This window comes from Apteryx mantelli, chromosome 7, assembly GCF_036417845.1.
Source record: "Apteryx mantelli isolate bAptMan1 chromosome 7, bAptMan1.hap1, whole genome shotgun sequence".
NCBI lineage: Eukaryota > Metazoa > Chordata > Aves > Apterygiformes > Apterygidae > Apteryx > Apteryx mantelli.
Genome location: NC_089984.1, coordinates 10,147,395 through 10,161,839, shown reverse-complemented (window position 1 = coordinate 10,161,839; position 14,445 = coordinate 10,147,395). Strand labels below are relative to the sequence as shown.

Genomic DNA, 14,445 nt, shown 5'->3' with positions numbered 1-14,445 from the left:
TTTGATATGATTGTTGGGTTATGAGTCTATTGGAGCAGTAAGTTAAAAGCTTGGTTTGGTCACAGGTGACATCATTGCAGGCCATCCTAGACGTTCAGCCGCTTCAGGAAGCCTGGGGTGCTTGGCAGCTGGGGCTGAACAGGAATTTGAGACTAGAATAGGACGTGTTGTGGGTCAGCATTGAACCCTGCTACCAGAGTGGTGAAGATGGATCTGCTCAGCCTCACTGCCTCTCCTCCGAGTGTGAGACGTTCAGCTCTGTTGTTGGCTACTTCCCATCTCTCCTGCTCTCTTCCTCTACGCATTTACCCACACTTTTCCCTGAGCTGCTGAGTAAGTCTTTTCCTTCCACAAGACCAATTTGGTTCCTGTGCGCCCTCCCCTTTCTTGCACTGACTTTTGCCATCCATTAGTGCTTTTTCTACTCCTTCCTCAACTTCCCTGCCTGGCAGGCCAGACGCGTTTGATGTTCCTGATAGGTGTTTTCCACTGAGGGCTCGGACGAATGACAGCAGCTATGGAGCAGGCAGTGCCGTGTTTCTGCGCAGAGGGAGACTGCCCCATTCAAAGGCTGTGCGTTCTCAACAGAAGGTGCTGCTGTTTGGCATTTGCTTCCTTTACGTACTTATGATGTTGCTGTGCTATTTATGAAAGTTGCCAGGGGAAAGGTGCCATTAAAAGGAATAAATAAATAAATTCCTTTGACATCATTGCTTCATTTTTTTTTCTGTCAAAAGCTGGCCATCACAGACATATTGTCCTTATCCCACGAGGCAAACTGTATTCAGACTTACCTCATTTTCCTCACCTATTCTTGTAGAACAGAGTTTCTTGAAAAGACAAAACATGAGGAGAGGAGAGAATCTAGGGTGCAATTTAATCCTTCATATCCACTTATGCGGCCTTTAGAAAATTCTTGTATTGTTTTTTCAATGCCATGCTAGTGTCTAAAGAAAAAAAATCTGAAGCTCCTTTACTGTGTTAAACACAAAATAATAAAATATACTGCTAGATCAAAGAATAATTGACATATATGGAGGTATATAGTTGGAATGATCTGAATGTTGAGTTGCAAATAAGTATGCAAATAACAAAGTCTTTGCCTAATATTTGCTTAGAAATCCAAATAGGTCAACAAATAGTGTTGAAAAACATATAAATGCCATGGTCTCTACAGCTAACTCAAAATTTTAGCTTCAGTTTAGTATCAATTCAAAGTTCTAAATCTGTGCTATCAATCCTGGCTTGAGTGAAAATTCTACATGATTATGGAAATTTGTTTAGGCAAATGTCAGATTTTTGTTGTTGTTGCTTTTTGGTTTGTTTGTGGTAATTTTCTGAAAAATCAAGTAAAATCAGAGTTTATAAGGGATAAGGAGTTAAGTGAGTGCTATAGTATTTTTTCTTCAGGGAAAAAATATTCAATAAAAATGATTGCTTTTCGTCATTCTTTGTTTAAACAAATTCTGAAATGTCCACGTTTGATTATATGATTTGTCATGAGTTTCGTAACAAGTCAAAGCAGACTGAGATTTGTATGTCTTTTCACCAGAAACCTTTTCGTGCCCAAACAGAAATGGAAATGACTCTTCAGCTCTCAAACCTTCCAAGTCTAAGTGGGAGGAAACCTTCTGTAAGGAGATACTACCTTCTCAAAAACAAGCTCACATCATCCAAGGTGTGGTTGGCTTTGGCAGTTAACCAAGAGGAAGTTTACGAGATTACAAATCACCCACCAAGCCAAGCTATGCTCAAACAAAGCTTTGTTTAACTCTGGTGTTGATCAGGCTAAGCCTGACCCTATCCACAGCTACATTTTTATTTAACATGAATGACAGCATTATAAGATATCATTAAAAATAACCCCAAGTTTCAAGTTGAGACCTGTATAAATAGATTTATGAACATGTCCCGTAATAAGGAGAGCCTGTTTACAATGGGCTATGAAATTTAATTTAAGTATGATATGAGGAAGTGATGGTTTCTTTTGACTAAAAACTATGGTTGGAATACTTCAGTTTCAAGTTATGTAGAAACACAATTACGAGGTACCAATGTCTTAATGAGTTATATATTTTCTTGTGTGTGTACTGATTAAATATTCTGGTGTTAAAATAGACTAGTTTCACACAGCGAGGTGACTGAAAACTGTAACTCTGAAATTTGAGAGAAAAATTGGTTTACTTCTGCATTCCCAAATTGGAAAATGCATGTTAATAACTTAATTTTGATGATAAAAACATGAAAAATAGGTCCCTAAAACAGTGTCTAGTCAATTTTCTGATAAAGTAAATTTGTTTTCCCATTTGTGATTAAAATGACCTACAGTAAGATTTTTTTTTGAACTAGGTGTTAATTAAAAATATGGAAATGGATTTAAAAAAATATTGAAGATCATGGTGGAAGAATTACCATAACTGATTTGTTCCCACAACTATGCCTGTTTTGAGATGTTTTTAAGATGTCTAAGTTACTGGTTGTTTTTCTGCATGATTGTTTCCAAAGCAAAATGTGATTCCAATAAAAACAGTAATTGAATTTACAGTCCACAGGACAAATTGTTGTTTTAACAGAAACTTACACACTCAGGCAAAGACTTCATGTTTTAGGTCTAATAACAAAGAATACAAGCTCACCATTTTTATGTGGCCATATATCTTGAAAAGTTTTCTAATGTAGCATATTTTTAAAAATCTATATTGCAGTTTTTAAATTATTTGAGCAATTTTTATATTGTTAGCTCAGAATCAATATTGTTTAGGTTTGGGTTTTTTTTAATGCAATCTTTTAAATGTTAGAGCAGTTTTTCTTGTACCATCAGCTAAGGGTGAATCAATATAGACAAGTGTGTTGAGATCTGATGCACCCGATGACTGAGAGGAGGTTAGGGAGAGCTTGTCACGTGGTGGTCTGGGAATATATGGATTATGGGGGGGGGTTGTGTGTGAGGGCTTGTTCACAACCGTTCTTGCATGGAGAAAATGGTATTTTCAGAGGAACTGCATAAGAAAAGAAGGTACAAGAAAGGTGCGTGACAGGCCAGGCAGTGGATAAGGGCGGTAGGTGGAATCTCCATCCAGCTTGAGGCGGTGGTTACCTATTACTGCATCAACAGCAACAAACTCTTCTTCTGCCATCAGGTTTTCTTGGCAGGAGCTAATCAATCCCAGTCATTTCTACGTGAATTTGAACCCTTTTTGTTTCAAAAGTTTCTTCTTGAACTTCTTCATAGTTTTGGGGAAACTTCTTTGTTCCTTTCTTTTGCACACATTGTACTCAGAGCCTGACGACTGGGCTTACGCCACCAGGCTGAGTCCGGTGGGGTAACGTGCGCTCCCTAGGCACACTCCTGCTTTGGTACTTTTACCTACAGTAACGTAACTAGTTTGTGAATGGTGTGACATATACCAAAGAGATACATATATGCCAGAGATAGACATGTTATACTAGCATTTTTGGCAGTCTTAGGGCTGACCTACAGCACTGCGCAGAACAGTGACATTTGGTGATATACTGCTGCTTCTAGGTTCAAGAGTGTACTTTTATGGGTTTGTAATGTAGTCACATGACTAGTGAAAAACTTAGCGTTTTCTAATATTTGTAGATCCAGATCCAGCTAGGTGGTTGATGTGGGAAAGGCCTTGTTTGTTTGTTTGTTTTTAGCTTTTAAATCTCTGTGAAACATAACTGTACAGCCAGAATAGGAGCCGGCTTCTGTTTCCTTGTTTGATGGGTGCTCTTGAAGTGGAAAGGGAGGATTGGCACTTTGAAGACTGCTGCCATACAAGAGTTGCACCTTCAGGTACTAAAAAAATCCCTCACACCTCCTCAAAACCTGTATGCACCTTTTAGAAATAGTATTGTTAACTCCAAGCATTTGAAATGGTGAGTCAGATCCCAAGAAATCATGAGACTTGCTTAAAAGTAATAATAGTTTGGTTCCTTTTGCTTGCACTCTATTTTTTGAGCTTTTAAGACTTGTTTTGATTTTTTTTCTCTGCAACCATGGGAGCTAGATACTAACTTTATTTTTTAAATGAAAGCTGAGATTCTCTTGTATTCCCATAACTCTAGGAGAGCTGGCAATGCTAAACACAGTGTGAATCCAGAGTGACCGTTCCGAGGTGAATCATTTACTGATGTGCCCTCAGCATGAGAGCCAACTGGTGATTTTTTTGGATGTCTCCTACTTTGTCTTTCTTAATAATCTGAGAATTGGCAGTATTATTCGGAAGCTTTGTAAAAGCAGAAATAGATGAGTGCAGCTCAGTAAAATGAGGATTTTTTTTCTGGGGTCTTAGGATATTCTTACAGAATCTAGGTATTAAGGGCATTCTGCACTAGAGTGTCTCTGGAGAGGAATGCTTTGGTTTTGTTCTGCAGAAGCACCCTTTTCTACTCAGTCAAGCATTAAAATTGGCAGCAGCAGTTAGAGTAGCAAGAAAATCCTGGTTGTTGCCTCATGTAGTTACTGAAACAGAGGATATGCAAAAGCTTAAACTCTGAGTAAAAATATTTATAACTGTGACAGTGTGTTTCCTTACTATAATTTATGGGCAAAATGTAGGAAAGGAGGAACACAAGCTATAAATAATATGCCATATGTAAACATAATGGTGGCAGCAAATTCTTTTTATTTAAAAATTAATATTGATGTTCATTAATATAAATTACCACATTTCAGATGACTCTGATGTCCTTGAGGCCAGATGTCACTGACTGATTTACAGCTTCCTGGGGGGAGGATTAGATCCTGTTTTGTTGATGTAGTTGTGGCACCAAATTGCTTCAGAATAGCTATTTTGGACTAGATTAATTACTAATGTATTGTCAGGAAGGTTGTGTCACGGCTCTAGGTGTTTTTGCTTCTTGTTCAGTTCAAAAATATGGAAGACTCTCTTTAAAATGGATTAACTTGAATTCTGAAATGGAGGAAAAAGAGCATAAAGTATAACTTTCAACTTACTGACTTTTTGTCTCATTTAAGGAATAGCGGTTTGCAATATCCTGCCCAGGAACATGAACACAGAATTTCCATGTAACTCATTGGCAACTGAGGAGCATACTTCAGAGGCCAAGTTTAGTCCCTCATTGATCTTAATTCTACTCTAAATATTAATACAAATGTGTACAGTCAAAGACGTTCAGAAGCAAACTCTGCTATCTTAGTCACGCTGTGCAGATCATGTATCTGGATTAAGTTTTTGAGTGCCTCATAATATCCTGCAGTCCTTTGGACCTTGCGCATAAGTCACTGCCAAATAGGATAGCAGATGCATTTGAAGAGCTGTCGGCGGCCTCCCAGACACCTCCTTACCTGCGGGAGCGCTGGTGGGCGACCCCGCGGCAGCCCGGCGGAGCGGGCCGCTTGTGTTTGCCTGCGCCGGGAGGCGACAAAATGGTGGGTTGAGTCAAAATGGGACAGTGTATCGCTCTCCATTAGTCAATGAATTAATTCAAATTCAGCCATATGAAATACAGGCACCTAACAAACCGCGTCTTGTAGATGCCTTTTATCCAGGCAACTGAAATTCAGGTTTGTGAACATGCAGCTAAGCACACTTAGCATGAATGGCAAAATCATGTAAATCCTGTATTATATATTTTGGTTCATGAGAAATCTCACTTAGGTAAAAGATAAGTCTGTGCACATATCTGGTAGCATAAGGTCCTGCAGCATACCATTAGCAACCATATAGATGATATGAATATAGAGACTAAAACACAAAGAACATGCTTTTTTAAAATGTGTCTGTCATTCATATAAAGCCAAATTGATATCCCACTGAAGGCTATTGAAAGGTTTTGAAAGATGTTACCAGGCTCTAGCAATGATCCATGCTGAACTCAGGATATTTTTTCCAATCTTTATAAATAATTATTTTCCTATCTTTCCTAAGCTACAGAGCTTTCATTAGCAAATGATTCTATGGTACAAACAGCTTTGTATCAAACAAGCACCTACAACACCCCCGCCCCGGTCTCTCTTCTCATTTAAGAAATAAGTAAGCATAAACTTTAAATTCTAATTTTCTGCAAGTATATTAGTAAATCCAAACTGACCTTGACCTTAGCTTTGTTAATATCCAAACTCTGACATTTATTCCCCGAGTAGATTGGTTTCCTTCATACTACATACATAAATACTGCAAAGCTTTCCAATGACTTGAATTAGAGTGTAAGTAAATAGCTGGTTTTAATCTACATAATATTTTGAGAGCAGACGTTCTGTGCTATGACTATTAAGATATACCCAGCAGCCATTTGTATAATACTAAAAACCTCTTACATATATTATTAAAAGTAATGCTATCAGCCAGGGCTTGTTTTATGCCACAGAAACTTAAATAATAAAATACAGTGTGGATAAAATCTGCAATAATAGTAACTTAAGCAAAATTAATTTAAGTAACAGATAACATCTGGGGGGAAATGTAATGGTATATTGGTAACTTATGCAAAGCTAATTTTATAATAACTACCACATCTGTGGAACTCATTTATTAGAACGCCTTACCAGTCGTCTTTCCTGCCATTATTCTGTCTTAGAAATTTTCCTGTATTCTTTATTGGTTTTGCTCTGCTTACATTTGTAGAAGGGTAATGTGCTAGCTCTCAATAATAAGAAAAGCGTGTAGGTATATGTACAGAATAACATGCCGCTTTTTATACTGTATCTGTTTTTATGCAAACTTTTACTAGAAAGAATTCTGGGGAAAAAATTGTAGCATATGGCTATAAAGTCAGAATGCTATTTAAACACCAACTACAGTCCTCTGACTGTGCTGAGACTTGACGTGATCGGAGCAGGAAAGCAAAGGTGATGCTGAATGATATCTCCCATATTAACCTCTGCTGAATGTTAGAGCAGCCTCTAGCCTGCTGTAACTTGTCCAGATTCAAGTGGCCTTTGGCAACCCACTGCACCTTGAAATTAGTAAGAACATTGCATTTAACTTCTGCTCCTTCCAGCCTCCTTCAGAGCATCCCTTTATCTGCAGCTGACACTGATATGCCCTCTGCCCTTGTGCAGCTGTCCTAGGATTTCTTAATGTTTGAATTCTTATGGACCCATTGGACTGCAATGTGCATGAAAGTACTGCCAATTAATTTTAAGGCATTATCATCTTGCCAGACTGTTTTTCATACTTATATTGATTCAAAAAGACACTTTGAATAACATATCTTTGTCATAGTGAATAATGCTCAGATAATGACAAATCTTCAGGAATTAAGAAAAGGAGTATGAATTTTTTTAATGTAGGTCACTGGAAGCAATTTGCCTTAAATTTACTCCGAGTTCAGAAACTTGCAACTTTTTTTAAAGCTAACTGTATAAAACTTGCTGTGTCTCCTTCTCTGTTTTTAAATAGATTTTACTACAGAGCCATTGGTGCTGTTAAACATGAGGTTTTGTTCAAAGGAAATACAAAGACTTAATTGTATTTTTAAAGGAAAGTATTGCATCAGAAGGATTCATTTAAATACATTTGTTGGCTTCAGGCTCTCATCACAATTCATTCGTTCTAATTTTCCTCTGGACTTGTTAAGGACACGACATATAGGAAAGAGCAATTCAGAATGGCATTTTTAGGTCACTATATTTTGGCTGTAAACTGTAGTACTGCTCATAAACTTATTATTACTAAACAAAATACTTCATATTCTACATTGCAGTTTCAGGGACTTTTAAAAAACTTTTGGCTGAATGTTGAGCCTATTATGGCTCATTAAAGAGACTAGTTCTGCTGTAATTTAGTTATTTCTTAATGATCCAAGGGTTATTATTAGACACAGAACAGCTGAGTAAAGAATAGCTCTCTTTAAAAGGATGCAGTGAAGCAAAAATATTATTCTAAAACAAAACCTCTGGAAATCTCATCCATGCTGCAAAAATGTATTTGATTAGCTATGAATTGATTTTAAAAATCCAATCTAGATTTTTACAGTTTCATTATTTTTTAAATTTATATCAGAATGAATAAATGGAATAATGATTTGGGCTAAATAAGGAAAATATTGAGTTAATAGTTAAATAATTAACCCCAAAAATGTCATTTTAAGAAAGCGGAAACTATTTGTGAATTCTGGTGCAATTCAGCAAACATTTTTTGAATAAAAAAATATAAGGTGAGAGATCAGATAAAATTGAAATATTTGCTAAATCAGAACAACTCAAATTTAATTTTAAAATAGCATTAGAATTTTAAAACATAACTTCTTTTTATTTTAGAAAGAATAACATTTAATTCCATTTAAGACTTTTTCATTTTGATGAGAAAACTAAACTAGACATTAACAAAATGCTGTAAAATTTTAGTCGCAAGCGATGCAGGAAAATGCTTCTTGGTCTCTTTAAAATCTGTTTTTCTCCTCACTTAAATTCTGAAAATCTTTCTTTCAGCCTTTTGGGTTCAAGTAAGTTTGGAGTAATCCTACCTACCTTTTTTGGCTAGCTCTCATGAGACAGGGACTCTTAAAGATAATGTCAGAAACCAAATATAACTTCTGAAATCTTTTAGGACTACAAAAGAGATCTTTAACACCATAAAGTACAATGACTTGACCTCACTATTTTTTTTCATTTTCCCTTCATTTTTGCAGGCCTGTAGAACCTTAAATATTTCAAAACATCTAACTGTAGCCAAGTAACTGTAAATAAACCAAATATTAACCCAGCTATGATTTCAAGGGTATGAGAAAACTTAACTGATGGGAGCCGCAGTTACACCACTGTGCGTTGATGAAGTTGAGCTACAGCATCCAAGCAAAACCATGTTTGTAAAAGCTGACTCAGAGCTATAACATCTGCCGGGTACTTCCCCTTCGCAGAGGTCCCAAACATACCGTTTTAGCATTATACCCCTGTTCCTTGCTCACCCAAAACTGCCTTGTGTCATCCGATTTGGCACGTGTGCTGTCTGCCATCCATAAACAAACCACCCCCCCCACACACACACACACTTGACCCTTTAGAAGACTCAGGGTCTTTTTCTGCATCGCTCCCTAGAGCCCTAAAGCTAGGGACGAAGGAAAACTGCCGCATCCAGCTACTCCGGAGGCAGAAAAAACCCTTTCCTTCTCAGAGTGTTGCTGGAGCAGCAGTTTACAAGGCAACAGAATACCGGTAAAGTTGCCATCTTCACAAAAAAAGAAAAAGAAAAATCAATGCAAATTGATTTAGAAACAAAAATTAGGCAGTCACTGATTCTTAAATTACAGTTGTATATGAAGATATTTCTCTTAGGGCCTCATTTGATGCAGTGTAACTACAGCTTTACTCTCTCTGACTCTTGGTAGAATAACACAGTGGTCAGCTGGGCCTTTTAACTCAGAAATGCAACAAGATCCCTGTTTAGAAGTGACAAATTTGCATTGTGAAGGCTGCAAGTTAGCGAAACACTGTATTTTCTAAACTTAATTATCCACATGAGTAAGAAGCTGTAGTGTTCTAAAATTATGAAAACCTTCTGTTCTTTCCAAGTATTACAAAGAGGGCCCCTTGAGATGCATACTAGAAATTAAAGCTGACCTATAATCATTTTCTCTATGCTTTCCAATTCCAAGCACCTGGATATTAACAGAAAGGTATTGTTTTTGCTCTTTTTCAAGCATTTCATTTCCTTTAAAAAAAAAAAAAAAATCTCCAGTAAACCTGTGCTCAATAATTAAATGTGAATTACAAACTTTTTTTTTTTAACTGCCAGTATGTGACTGAACTTGCCCCACCTGCAGATGACACTTTCCCTGTTCCACTGGAAGAAGGTATACCTTCCGATATCAGTTCGTCACCAACAGCTGCAGAGATGGATTCTAAGGTACAGGTTTTCCCCCCCCCCTTTTTCTTTTTTTTTTTTTTTTTTAAGCTATTTTACTATGAGTCCCCTACTTCATTTTTTCCAATTAGATCCCGGTCACTAATTACATTATTTTCTCCAGAATATGGCGTTCATTCGCTTCTAAGATTGAATGAAGTTGCTGCTATTGTTATTACATTGATCAGTCAGCACAGGAGGACATTTACTTGAGTAAGCACCTCTGGGCTTACCTCCCCGTGCGACTTCATAACCTCAGCATCTGCCTGGCCTGGCCTGGGCAGTGCCAGAGTGATGCTGACGCTCGCTGTCAGAGCAGTTCTCAAAGGCAGGCTTCGTGTATTGTTGCGTGTCCTTGTGCTGACACTGATCTTGTAGAGAGCAGCAAGATGTTCAAACTCACATATTTCTTGTGGTTGGTTGCTACTAGGAGTCTGATCAAGAAAGCTACCTGGAGGAGCCCTGTCCAGAAGCAGAATCCTTCGAGGCAGATGCTTCGGCTGGTTTCACTGTTGAAGATGTGAAGTCTGTAATGGGTGAAATCAAAAATGAAATTATTGGCAATCTTGAGGTACTATCACTAGAAAGCTATTCACTAATTCTGTCTGTGGTTAATTACCTAACTCAGCTTTAATGAATATAAACTGTATTCGTGCTAAAGCTGGCAGAAAACACATCCATATGCCGTAAGAATGTGAATTAGCTTCTATAAATAACTCCTAGTTTAGTCAGCTTACATGTGATAAGATAAAAGATACTCAGTAACATAACAACATATATATTCAGCATTACTATGTGTTAAGAAACATGGGCCAAATCCTGCTCTCAGTGATATCAGTGATAAAATTCCTTTTCAGGAGTTCAGGATCAGCTGCTACCATGGAGCGCATGCAATATGTGCTTAATATAAATTGTTAAACGCATGTATGTTACACATCCTCCAATCTGTAGAAGTAACACACATGCCAATTCTAGACTTCATTTTGTTGGTACGTAATTATAGAAGAGCTGCCTTAATGGAGTAGGTCAGGTTTCAGTGTGTGGTCCGCAGATTGTGAGGAGTCTGAACTATTTCTACGGGGTTCGTGAGAGGGAAGCAAGCAACTATTATCAGTGGACTTTAAATTTGTTGTAGGGTGATTTGCTTCTCTATAGGGAGGTCTGTAAATTGAAACATTTGGAAAGCCAGCAGAGTAGACCATTGTTATCTTGTAAACTGCTCCCTAAAGCATATGAAATTATTGAAAGCAAAAGAGCTAGAACTCAGTTCCACCATGAAAATACTATATGGTCTTATTTGCAACAACCAAGTGGCATTAGGTGCTTTGGACTTTGCATGTCGTTACAATTTTTGATATGGCACTTGGATACTGTAGAGTGTGCGGCAGTTTATTAAATATAGAATATTATTTGAAAATAGTGTAGTATTGATAAATTGCTTTACATGGATTATGTATGAATGGAGAATATCAATTGGAATAATGATGCTATCATTAGATCTACCTATTTGATTTCATATTCCCTTTCAACAATCTTTTAGAAATAGGAGAGGACCTGGCCTATGTTGTCTTATTCCTGTCCATACCTATAGAATGCCTGTATGTTTTAAGAAATTAAATGTGTGATTTTCACTTAACCTTGCATTTCATTAGTATCAGTGGTAAAAGCTTTTTTCTTGAACAAAAACTTCAGAGATTGGGAAATGTCTTTTCTACTTGTGCAACTCTGTTTATGTTCCCAGAAAATAACTTCCTCGTAGTTATTAAGTCCTCCACCATTTTGTCTTTTTCGACTGGTTTCTCAATTTGTTGACCTTCCAAGTAATCTTATCTTTAGATTTTTACCTGATGCATGATCAAAGTCCTGCCGTTATATTGTTATGCGTGAACTGTGATTTTACAATGTGCGTTATGTGTCCATAGACATAAGGCAACTTTTGCTCCAGTTGAGTCAAGAATAGTCTAAAATCACAGTGCTGACACTCAGCGATCATGGCACCAGCCAGGGTGAGTGCGGTGGCAGCTGATTTTCACTGAAGGTACAATAAGAGACAGAGAGATTTAAAAGCTGGAGAAGAAAGGGCAATGGGATTGCCTGGTAGATGATTAGCCTAGAGGATCAGTGATCCTCAGGAAAGCAGCTAAGTAAACATATAGTAGGTAGAAGTAATGGGATATGGACATATTTGTTTATACTTGAGGATGGACTGGACATGGTGGAGGTCAAAAACATCTACAAAGATACTAAGTTGAGATAGAAATTCCAGCTTTTTGATATTCATCTGAGCTTTTCAGAACCTTGAAAACATTTTAGATGTCATTATCAATTGATATATTGCAGTATACCAGCAGTGGGGAGTTTTAGGACTGGCACACCAAGAAGTTCCTAAAGTGGCAAATAACTGCAAACTTTTCTGGATCAAATCCATTTGCTTTATCAAAATTACATGAAATTCATTGAGAATGTAGCTGTAAGTTTTGGATCAGTTTGCGTGGAGTCCATAAAGTACCTTTGAGCCCTTTCCAGTTGTTAGAACAAAACTTTATAACTCTTGGAAGGGCTGCGCCATTCTGTTCCTTCCATTTCTCCTGTATTTTTGCAGTGACGTATACTGATACTGAAAAACGTACATAAATTCCCCATAAAATATCAGTATGTACGGCCTTTGTTCCAGTGATCCCACGTTTCCAAATGCTATGGAATTACAGACTGCTACATGTTATCACTTCCAGAGTTTACTAAAATATGTCACAACCCTTGTACCTTTCCTACAAATACTACCTTGCAAATTAAACACTCAATATCTACAAGAGTCTGGATTTCCAGAATGTGATACACACTCATAATTGTGATTGTAATTAAGAAAGTGAAGGAACATCACAGAAATGTTTTTTTATTGTTCATTTTCAGTAATGCTTTCTAATTCCAGCAGTGTTTCAATAAAATGTATTTCACTAGAGAACAAACATCTGCAGCAAAGGAAAACAGTGGCAACAACCAAATCCCAAAGCAATTTTTCTGATTTGGTGTTTATTGGTAAAGTCTGTCTGAGAATACAGGCAAATTAGCCTATCTCCCAAGACAAGGTTATATGAAAAATGGCTGTCCCAAATCGCTTCCTGTTCATGGCAGACATACCATACATTGGGATTGTGCACAGTAATATGATAAAGTGTTATCACTTAAGTACAGGCTGAAACACCGTTATGTCTGCAAAACAGGAAGGTGTGTAGGATAAAGTCTGTCTTACTCCACTACAGTGTGTCAAAACCGCAAAGACAATGTGCAGCCTAAGATAGCTCCATCGTAACCACTTTTTTCTTTTGATTTTCTTTACAGGCAGAGATAAACAAAAAGCTGCAAATAGAAGAAGAAGCTTATACTTCAAGAACAGAAAAATTAAAAAGGCCTAAATAACCAGATAAGAAAGGTGAGGTTGAATGTTACAGAAACTAGTGCATAGGGGTGGTACACAGAAGTCTGGCTCCCTGAATGAGCATAATTGTTTTTATATAAAGGAAAGTTCAGTGAACATTTATGTGAAAGAGTTCATCCCAGTTCCTCAAACTGCTGTGTTCTGAAAGTGATATTATTTTGTTTAGACTTAAATAAAAGATTATAAACAGAAAAATATGTAATTCAAATATGTTGGATGTGAGTTTATTTCCAAATAGAAATCTTAATTTTAAGAGCTCTCTGTAGTTTTATTCTCTTTCCTTCCACTTGTAGAATGTTTAATAGTTTCTGATTCACAGCTAAGATTTTTTAAGGAAATTTTGCTAGAAGGAAAGTATGTAGAGAGAGAAAATCATTTTGAGACATTGCAGATATAATAAGAGAATTTAATTAACATGTAATTACACATTTTGCTATAGTTATTTGTTAATAATTTGTATGCTATTTCTTTCTAAATTGCTTCCCAGGCTTTAAAACGAATGTAGTATCTTATACTTCTTTTCATCCACCATATTAAAATTGCATAAATGAAGAGTTTGCACTTTTGTAGTCTTTCAGTGGAAATTTTTCCTGGGTGCATGTAACATTTCATTTGAGAATATATTTGTTCCTTCTCTGTATGCTAACATTGTTCCATATTTTGTCACATATTATAGAAATGTTTTAAACTCAAAATGAATATGACCAAATAAATGATAACAGAAGAACTGGCTTAACATTTTTGTTTTGAAACTGTGAACTGTACTAATTGTCTTGTTACATAACTCTGTGCCTTAGAGAGCGTGTTGGTTAAATACAAGTCATGCTTTCAAGCATAAAGGCTGGATTAAATGTTTAACAGAATATTTGAGAAATAGGACATTTTATTCATTACAATTTCATATTTGTTTCTCGTAACATATTAAGTAAAAAGTTAATTTTTGTTTAATTCCACCCCCATTTTTATGGCTATAATAAAAAAGGTTTGAAAGTCTAATCTCAGCCCAGTCGAAGAAGATGATAGCTTAAAATAGTTTGCCTAAAGGGCCTCGTTTGTCATTGCCCAACTCGCTCGTGACTTGTGCTCAGAACCGAGAACACAACCAGAAGGGGGCATTGCCTGCACGTTATTCATCAAAAACAATTCCCGGAATAAAAGACAATATCCAGTAGCTATATTTGGGTGGCAATAGGC

The 14,445-nt window shown here is 36.8% G+C and overlaps 1 protein-coding gene across 1 annotated transcript in view; it reads left to right on the top strand.

Annotated features, from left to right (window-relative positions):
- Nucleotides 1-14,158, top strand: part of CABCOCO1 (ciliary associated calcium binding coiled-coil 1) — a 44,206-nt gene extending 30,048 nt beyond the window's left edge. The window contains exons 4-6 of the mRNA XM_067299503.1: nt 9,708-9,818; nt 10,246-10,386; nt 13,155-14,158. Coding sequence (XP_067155604.1) covers nt 9,708-9,818; nt 10,246-10,386; nt 13,155-13,232 — 330 coding nt within the window. The 3' untranslated portion in view covers nt 13,233-14,158. The remainder of the gene's footprint in view (nt 1-9,707; nt 9,819-10,245; nt 10,387-13,154) is intronic.
- Nucleotides 14,159-14,445: the final 287 nt, after the last annotated feature.